The 10,000-nt window shown below is 39.5% G+C and overlaps 1 protein-coding gene across 18 annotated transcripts in view; it reads right to left on the reverse strand.

Moving 5' to 3' along the window:
* Positions 1 to 10,000, reverse strand: part of LOC123517719 (multiple C2 and transmembrane domain-containing protein-like) — a 638,372-nt gene that overhangs the window by 323,297 nt on the left and 305,075 nt on the right. For 4 of the 18 annotated variants that reach the window (XR_006678552.1, XM_045278084.1, XM_045278093.1 and 1 more), the window contains exon 1: positions 3,528 to 4,445. The exons of 3 other annotated variants lie outside the window; for them this stretch is intronic. Coding sequence is in view for 10 of the 15 variants with exons in the window: in XM_045278084.1 (XP_045134019.1) it covers positions 3,528 to 4,026 (499 nt within the window). In the remaining 5 variants the exon portion in view is untranslated. Of the gene's footprint in view, positions 1 to 3,527; positions 4,448 to 10,000 lie in introns of those variants that run through there. 11 more of the 18 variants (XR_006678551.1, XM_045278087.1, XM_045278083.1 and 8 more) reach the window with 7 other exon arrangements.

Below are 10,000 nucleotides of genomic sequence, written 5' to 3' on the forward strand. Positions count from 1 at the left end.
ATATATATATATATTTATTTATTTATTTATTTATTTATTATTTTTTTCATTCGCCACAGGACAGCAGATGCACGTAGGTAAGATTTTCCTTGTGTGAAGGCAGCTTGTCAAGGCTACTCACTAGTCTAGACTTGGACTGTGAGCGGTGAATCTCTAAACAATAAGAAAAATGAAGACAAGTGAATACAACCCAAAGATAATACGAACATAACAAGTACATAAGCTGATCCTCGCTGCCCGTCAAGCAGAACTGTACGTGTCGAGAGTCACCAAAACAAGTGAACACAAGGAAAAGAAGATATTGGTATGTGCCTAACCACACAGGCTATTCCTAAACAATATAGAAGTTAAACCTGAGCCTTAAGATATATTGGGAAATAGGAAGTGAAGATTAACATAGGCAGAATTAGATAAGAATAAGTTTCATCCCGTTCTACTTACGTCAGTGAACAAATGCCTAAGAAATTAAACACTATGGAAAAAAAAATCTTACGAGCATTACGCGTTGGCGAACCTAAACTGAATATCATTTAGGTAAGTAGAATCAGATTTAGAATTAGGTTTCATTACACATTCGTTAGTGAACACACGCCTGTGAAACAATACGGTAATTGAAAAAGAAAGTGTTGTTACATGTGTGTTAAGTGAAATCAAAGACAAAAATTAACTACATCCTACTTACAGTGATGACCACTAGTAGTCAACGAAACTGAATACTCGGTGAAAATGATAAATAAAGTAAATATATAAACTGCTCCTATATATCTTGAAAGCGTTATGTGGAAGAAAGTTTTAAACCCTCGAGAAACATAAGGGGGTTGTTTACAACGGAGAGTACAGAGTTGAGAGGATAATTCGAGGAGTGAAGGGAGGAGTATGAAGTGAAAGAAACGTCTGTGAGGCTAAGAGGAAAGTTATGAGTGGTAAGACTGTATAGGAGGAAGATGAATGTTATGATTCTGAGATGAGAGAGAGAGAGAGAGAGAGAGAGAGAGAGAGAGAGAGAGAGAGAGAGAGAGAGAGAGAGAGAGAGAGAGAGAGAGAGAGAATCTTAAGACAGGAGTGAAGAAAATAAGTCTATTAAAGCAAGACAAAAAAAAAAATTGCAAGACCATGATGCTAATAAGACCGTGGAAGGAAAGAAAAACTGTGAGATATCAAATTGAGTGTGTGAAATAAAATGAAGAATTAGGAAGAAAGAGATTATGAAAGGAAGATCATGTAAGTTGAAATGAAAATAGATAAATAAAAGAAATACTGGAAATAAAAATAAAAAAGGGTTTAACACCTTCAGTACCATGACGCGTTTCCATATCTATTCTGCTTACTATATTGTGATTTTATACAGCTTTAGCAACTTATAAGGAGGATTAAAATATTGAAGACTTTGGTCATTAATCTTCTGACCTCCATAAACCCTTCCTAATGTCAATAAAATGGTCTAATTGTACACAAATCTCATGGTAAAAATGTGTCCCAGTGTTGAAGAGGTTAAAAGAAAAAATGAATTAGTGTATGGCTTATAGATTATTTGTTTATTACGATATATAGCAGTATGTTTACACTATCCAATATCCATATCAATTAAACAAGTGGTGAAGTGTTAACCTGTACCCTATCAAGCTTTAAGACAAAATCCCACTACCTTAACTCTCTAACTGCACAGTTATGGCTTCTCTTCAGGATGAACACCTTACCTCTAACTGCTACGGCTTCTCTTCATCCTCAATAAAACCTTGCCATTTTTTTATTATTTATTTATTTATATTTATTTTTACTTTTCTAAGCAAGAGAAGTAACGGTCAGATAAAAAAAAAAAAGTGAAAGAAGACCTAAAAAATAAACATGTCAGAAACGATAATCGAATACCAAGATTTGAAAGTTTTAAAGACACAAGTGATAAATAAACTAATGGAGTAATAGAAATATATTAGTGCTAAAGTTTATATATATATATATATATATATATATATATATATATATATATATATATATATATATATATATATATATATATATATATATATATATATATATATATATATATATATATATATATATATATGTGTGTGTGTGTGTGTGTGTGTGTGTGTGTGTGTGTGTGTGTGTGTGTGTGTGTGTGTGTGTGTGTGTGTGTATTTTTTTTCTCCTTTTTTGTTTGTTTGTTTCTTTGTTTTTATGTAGGAGAGGCACTGGTCTATGGCAACAAAAGGAACAAAGCTCCCACCACTTGCCAGTTCCCCAAGAAAAGTTAACAAACTTGTATTGATCATCAAAAATTGAAGGATTGAAATCTCCCTCATGGAAGAGTTCTACCGATAGGAAAGAAGAGGTAGAGAGGTAGTTGCACGATATAATTGTACTCCGGTAAACTCTGGAACTCTCTGCCTGCTTCTGTATCTCCATCTTCCTACGACTTGACTTCTTTTAAGAGGGAGGTTTCAAGACATTTGTTCCTGTCTTTCGGTTAATTCTTTCCAATCTTTTAGGGAACTTGCATTTGAAGTGGGTCTTTTTTATTATTTTTTTATTGCCCTTGGAAAGTTTCCCTCTTGCGTAAAAAAAAAGAAAAAACAATTTGCAGCCATGCTAAACAAATGGCTATACACAGGTCATCTTGCTTCCCCGATCTTACCTACGTAGTTTAGATATGGTACATATAATCATTATATTCTTGTATTCAAAACAAGTAAACGATAGAAATGAAGACGAACATTACGTACATTTGGTGTTTTCGCATATTACCAAAAGGAAAACTTTCATGAATTGAGAGTGCGCTACACACACGCACGAACGCATATATATATATATATATATATATATATATATATATATATATATATATATATATATATATATATATATATATATATATATATATATATATATATATATATATATATATATATATATATATATATATATATATATATATCGGTCTATGAGCTCTGAGCTCGCTTCGTAATGGGGAAGACTGGCTGGGTGACCAGCAGACGACCGAGGTGAATTACAAACAGACAACGGCTGTTTTAACTCTCTTCCCTTCTCCATGGTATTTTCAAAGAAAGTGTGTTAAGTGTGTTAGACGTTCTGAGTAATAGGAAAACCCACTAGAGAGAAAAGCACCATAGACGTTACATTTCTATAGGAAAGTTAAGTATACCAACGATGAAACCAGTAGATTAGAAAATGTTGTGAATGCCAGTTATCAGACAATATGGCACCCCAGCGACAACACAAGACAAGAGAGTCCAAAATCCAAGAGCGTCACGCGAAGAGAGTTAGGAGCGCTGCGTGTCCATGCTGCAGACAAGAGAAAGGAGACCCAAAGTAATCCCCGAGATAAAAGGAGGAAACCGGAGAGGCCGGTGAGCGAGGCCACCACTACACCGCTAATAACATCCCAAGAGAGCCACCAGAGCCACGCAAGGCACACAAGGACCCTGGGCAGCAGATTCCACCTGAATCTGTCTCGAAAGCAGCCAGGAAGCACTTAAAGCTGATACGAGATGGCTGTGCAGACTTGCCTATGCAGAATTCAGCCTCTTCCTCCTGCAGGCGGACAGACTGACATTCAGCCCCGCCTTCAGCTGCCTCTAAATAAACATCCGGTATTCGCGTAGACCCACTGCAGTGAGTGTGACCCATGATGCGCCTGCTTCCCACCGTACTGCTGAAGGCGCTGCTAGACGCTGTTTCCTTCCTCATTGTGCTGCTGCCAATGATTGCAGAGTGAGCAATGCGCGTGTCTGACAGCATAGTGCTGCGGGAGTAGGTGGACCTAGACAGCATGCCACCACCATCAGGCAGCATCCTTTCGGACAGCAAACTACTACTACTATTACTACTACCAGATAAAACCTCGTTATTGTTGTACTCCGTGAAGGACGCGTACTGGTAGTTCTCTGTTACCCTTTTGCTACCCAGGTACTGCCTGGACCCCGCCTGGGACTGGGAGTCGCGGGCAGAGGTGGTGGTGCCGCGCTGGACGTGTTGGCCCTCGGGGTTGAGGCGAATGCCGTACATGGCTGAGGGCTTTGACCCACACAGACTATCAACGCACGAGTGACAAGTTATCAACGTACACTTGAGCACACACTTTCACACTGTTCTTTATCAACACACTGATGTTGTCAACAAAATGCAGCACAAAACGGAGGTAAACAAACATTTACGTACTCTTCACTAGTCAGAAAAATTTTCTCTTGAGCCTGACTCCCCTACAGCGAGGCACTTGGCTCACTCGAGTTTCTAGTGCACATATCTTCCTGTTTTCTGGCACAAGATTAGTGACAAAGATAACCAAACACACTTAACACACGTGGAGAGATGAGATCAGGAGCGCAAGCGGCGTCCCTCCTCCCTCGATCACTGTTACAACTCAACTGCTGCCGCTGCCTCATCTCTCCATTGACACAGCTCGGGGTACCGCACCACTGCCTCCTGATGTGTCCGCGCCGGCTTCGGATTCCTTCGTGCGACAAAACGATGATAGTGCTGTAATTACTAGTCTATGAAGTTCTCCAACGTTATATTTGTATCACATATTTTATGTACTAAGAGGAGATACGTAATGGTAGTAAGTCGCATACAATGCATTTCATTTTACTTTCACAATATACAGCATAAAGTGACAGATGCTTCATTTAACAAGTCCTCTAAGAAATTTGATATTCGTGTCCGGGACTTCAAATGTTGCTTGAGATACAGCAGAGGTAAGCAGCCGTTGTTTCCTGTACGCAGCATCTTCCTTTCACCACAGATCTTACGGATGTTACCCACCGTCGTCTCAGAATCGTCTCACCACAAACCGTGACAAAGCATGGACAGACGCGCCAACAATGCGTGACAAAAGAGTTGCCTTGATGCTGTCACTGTGCCTCTCTCCGACCGAGATAACGTTCAACCAGTCTCTTTAATCACCCACCAAGAGATATAAGGATGCTACTGATTGTCACTGCTTCATTCTTGTTACCAATAAATCCTATAAATTACTTCATTACTCATATGCGGCATGTTTATAAGAAAAAAACTCGCTCAGCAGTTGAAACCACAAACTTACCAATCCGGAGCCAAGGTCACGGCAAGAAGTCGGAATGCGGGACTCAGGACGCAGCAGCCCGGGATTGATCGAGAACGCTAGTCTGACCCTCCATACCCCACCAGTGGTCCTGTCCTCTCTCGCTTGCTCAGGTCACTGTTGTGAAGACCTTCCACTCTCAAGACTTGAGAAGTTGTGGAAGTGCAGCAGATGAGTACTACTGAGGACGGAGTATAGTTCATTTTTTGGCGCGTGCATACGAACGGCACGCCAATAACACCCCTTCTGCTCTGGTTGTTTCGTGACCTATGAACGTGTGTGTGTGTGTGTGTGTGTGTGTGTGTGTGTGTGTGTGTGTGTGTGTGTGTGTGTGTGTGTGTGTAGATATATATATATATATATATATATATATATATATATATATATATATATATATATATATATATATATATATATATATATATATATATATATATATATATATATATATATATATATATATATATATATATATATATATATATATATAAGCAAACGTCTAGATCATTTTTTGACAGCAATGGACGTAAGCAGCAATACCGAATGGAACAATGTCTCGCATTGTAGATGACAGAATACATTACAAGACATGCAAATGTATTACCAAAAAAGAAAAAAAAAAAGAAATGGTAGCAGGCTTATGTAGCAGGACACGTTCAAAGGTTCCGTGACCAGGGGCCAGAGACACAGGGTACAGTGGGCGCCCCAGCCACCCGTGCCTCCGTCAATGGTGCCCCATCCACAGCTAAAAGTAGAGAATGTGTGACCACTTGACCACGCTCGTCTCACACTTTCTCTTAACTACTCCACCTCCTTCACCTTTCTTCCCCTCCTATTCTTATCTCGAGGGCATCAGCAAGTAGAATATATATATATATATATATATATATATATATATATATATATATATATATATATATATATATATATATAGATAGATAGATAGATAGATAGATAGATAGATAGATAGATAGATAGATAGATAGATAGATATACATATATATATGTACATATATATATATATATATATATATATATATATATATATATATATATATATATATATATATATATATAGATATATAGATAGATAGATAGATAGATAGATAGATAGATAGATAGATAGATAGATAGATAGATAGATATATATATATATATATATATATATATATATATATATATATATATATATATATATATATATATATATAGATAGATAGATAGATAGATAGATAGATAGATAGAGAGAGAGAGAGAGAGAGAGAGAGAGAGAGAGAGAGAGAGAGAGAGAGAGAGAGAGAGAGAGAGAGAGAGAGAGAGAGAGAGAGAGAGAGAGTTATTTATTTATCTATATATATCTTCATTTATTTATCTATTTTTTTTATATATGTATTTACCTAGTTGTATATCACAGGGTTCGAGCGGGGCTCATAGTGACCTGTCTCCAAATCTACATTTATCCAACTTTTCCTTAAATTCATGTACACTTTCTGCTGTTACAATCTCTTTACTCAATCCATTCCAGATGCCTACAGTCCTGTGTGGAAATCTGAACTTCTTAATAATGTTCCTCAGACACTGACTTTTCATGATCTTGGAATGTCCTCTTGTTCGTCTATCTCCATCCTCCGTAAGTGATGCCAGCCAGGTCTTGTCTATCTATCTTTTCTATACGGTTTACAAAGTTATACTTATCAGGTCTCCTCTTTCCCGTCTATCCTTCAAAGATGGTAGTTCGATTTCCTTCAGTCTTTCTTCATGTGTGTGTGTGTGTGTGTGTGTGTGTGTGTGTGTGTGTGTGTGTGTGTGTGTGTGTGTGTGTGTGTGTGTGTGTGTGTATTTACCTAGTTGTATTTACCTAGTTGTATGTTACAGGATTCGAGCGGGCTCATAGTGACCTGTCTCCATATCTACATTCATCTAACTTCTCCTTAAATTTGCGCACACTTTCCGCTGTTACAATCTCTTCACTTAATCCATTCCAGAAGTCTACTGTCCTGTGTGGAAAACTGAACTTCTCGATATTCCTATGACACTGACTTTTCATGATTTTCTTGGAATGTCCTCTTGTTTGTCTGTCTCCCTGCTCCGTCAGTGTTGCCAGGTCTTGTTTATCTATCTTCTCCATACAGTTTACTAACTTATATATACATCGTTATTAGGTCTCCTCTTTCCCATCTATTCTTCAAAGATGGTAGCTCCATCTCCTTCAGTCTTTCTTCATAGGGAAGATCTTTTATTTCAGAGACCATCTTTGTAGCAGCCCTTGTATCCTTTCTAGTTTCTTGATATATTTCTGCTTATATGGCGACCATTCCACTGCTGCATATTCTAGTCTAGGTCTTATCATAGTGGTTAATATCTTTTTCATCATACTTTTATCCATGTAATTGAATGCTACCCTGATGTGCGTTAGTGTCTTGTATGTTGAAGCAAATAATCCATTTATATGTATTTCTGGAGTCAGGGTGTCTTGTATAAACACTGTGTGTGTGTGTGTGTGTGTGTGTGTGTGTGTGTGTGTGTGTGTGTGTGTAATGTGTACGGATCGTCCGAAGTGCACGCAGTAAATACATCGATGATTTATTAATTACCACATCCCTTGCCATATCTCTCGTTTTCCCATAACCTCTTCTCTCATCACTGCCTTCCTGCTTTTTAAATCTCCTCTCACCTCTGTCGCCGTGCTCCCTCTTCACTTCACCCTCCCGCCTCCTCATTCAACCCTTGTGGCTGCACCCAAAGAGTGTGCCCACGAGCTCCCTATTCATATCAGCCTATGGGAGCTTCTCCCGAGTAATAATTACTCGAGAGAGAGAGAGAGAGAGAGAGAGAGAGAGAGAGAGAGAGAGAGAGAGAGAGAGAGAGAGAGAGAGAGAGAGAGAGAGAGAGAGAGAGAGAGATGGAGAAAAATCAGTATCTTTCCTTTCTAAGGATAGCATCAAGAGAAAATTTGACGTTGCTTTGTTTTTTATAATGTTGACCAAAGACGCCCAATAAAGAAAATCAACGTTCACGAGATTTTCTAAATTCATTGTGTCTCTCATGAAACATTTCCGTTTTCTACTACAACTGAGACTCTTTGGGTTAACTGTAACATCTCAACAAGTGGTCGCAGTGAGTCTTACATACTTATAAACATTTATATAATGGACTTAAAGCTTACACCCCGCACACAGCCTAGCACCACGTCCACCTACAATGGCCGCGGGACGTCGCTCAGGCCAAGGTCGAGAGTGGTTGAGGGGTGCACTAATGCTATACAGTACACAATAGCTTGGTTTCCGTCCTGCCGGCGCCTCCACCCGCACCACTTAACGAGGAGACAATCACCTCTGCCCTTTAGGTGAGTTTCCCACAGAGCAATTAATCACACTCCGCCCAATGAATCGACACGCTGAAGGTCATTTTTGCACAGGCGTGCGATTATTATTGCTACACCCGGTGACTTCTTTGACAACTTTGAGACGCTTAAAGAATACAGCCCGCCCTTCCAAAATTCTATACAACACTTTCCCGACACGCACACCATGAGGATGAGAGGCTGTACAGTCATTGTTTTCCTTCTCTGTAATATCCTGAGATGCACGGACGGTATTTATTTAACTTCCACACAACACAAGATACACATTTGGCAAATAACTCTGGCAGTGGAGACAGATGCATGTTTGAAGGCATTTCCTTCGTTGGAATGGCCAGAATTCGTACCCTGGGCTAATTACACCAGTATATCGGCAGCCGGCAGCGTGAGCCACTTCTCTGCAACGATGTAAGAGCAATAATTCCACGACCCTCAACCACCACTTGACCCCGACCAGAGCAGACACCTTCATCCACCTTCATAACGCAGCTTATCCTGATCCAAAGCTCACAGAGTTATAAAACGTTCCCTAATTCTACGACCAAGAACATGCCACGCCTACGCCCATCATCCAGTCATCACACTACATAACACGCCCACGCTCGTCACTCAACTTTCATAGACGTAACCAGACCTTAATTAACTGCATGTGACGACTCTCAGTGTATCAATTAATGCATCACACTATACACTGAGGCTCCATTTCACACTACCACGAACCACACCTTCACACACCAGGGATATGAAACCAAACCATTACAAATTCTTACAAAATCACTCACTCACACACACACACACACACACACACACACACACACACACACACACACACACACACACACACACACACACACACACACAACGAATGACACACACACACACTGCTACTTCCCTCAGCTATTACCCAACAATTTAGTACACCCAGCAACTCAGCTCAATACAGTGTTTCCTAAGGTATTTACACACCTCCCATTCACCAACCACATCGTACCTAGACTAAGAACGTTATATACGCGCATGCAATCTATACCCTCTCAAGTTACTGTATGAGTCAACATCTTATTCACCCTGCCAATCCTCGTTCGATCTGCTCTCACTTTTCACCGTGGTAAACTTTCAAGTACAGAACGCTATCCATATCTTACGCATACAATAAAACTTTTATGTCTGTTGATTTGATCTCTCTCTCTCTCTCTCTCTCTCTCTCTCTCTCTCTCTCTGTGTGTGTGTGTGTGTGTGTGTGTGTGTGTGTGTGTGTCCCGTGTTTACCTTTGTTATTACGCTTGAACGAGAGACGCACACGCTTAGATATTCCCTCCTTATTCAAGTAGGATGACAAACTCCTTCGGTATTACTCAGACCGCCCTGCATTATATATTACATGGGGATTTAAAGTGCACTATTCTGCTACACGCTCGCCCTTCACGGACCCCAGATTCAGCTTGATATCTAGTGGAGCTCCTTTAGGTTACTGGAAGGAGACGTTGTGATTTCCTGAGAGTACTGCAAATAGCTTAGATGGCTTAAAGTGGTCTGGTTGACTTACGATTACCTGCTAC

Source organism: Portunus trituberculatus, chromosome 42 (genome assembly GCF_017591435.1).
Source record: "Portunus trituberculatus isolate SZX2019 chromosome 42, ASM1759143v1, whole genome shotgun sequence".
Taxonomy (NCBI): domain Eukaryota; kingdom Metazoa; phylum Arthropoda; class Malacostraca; order Decapoda; family Portunidae; genus Portunus; species Portunus trituberculatus.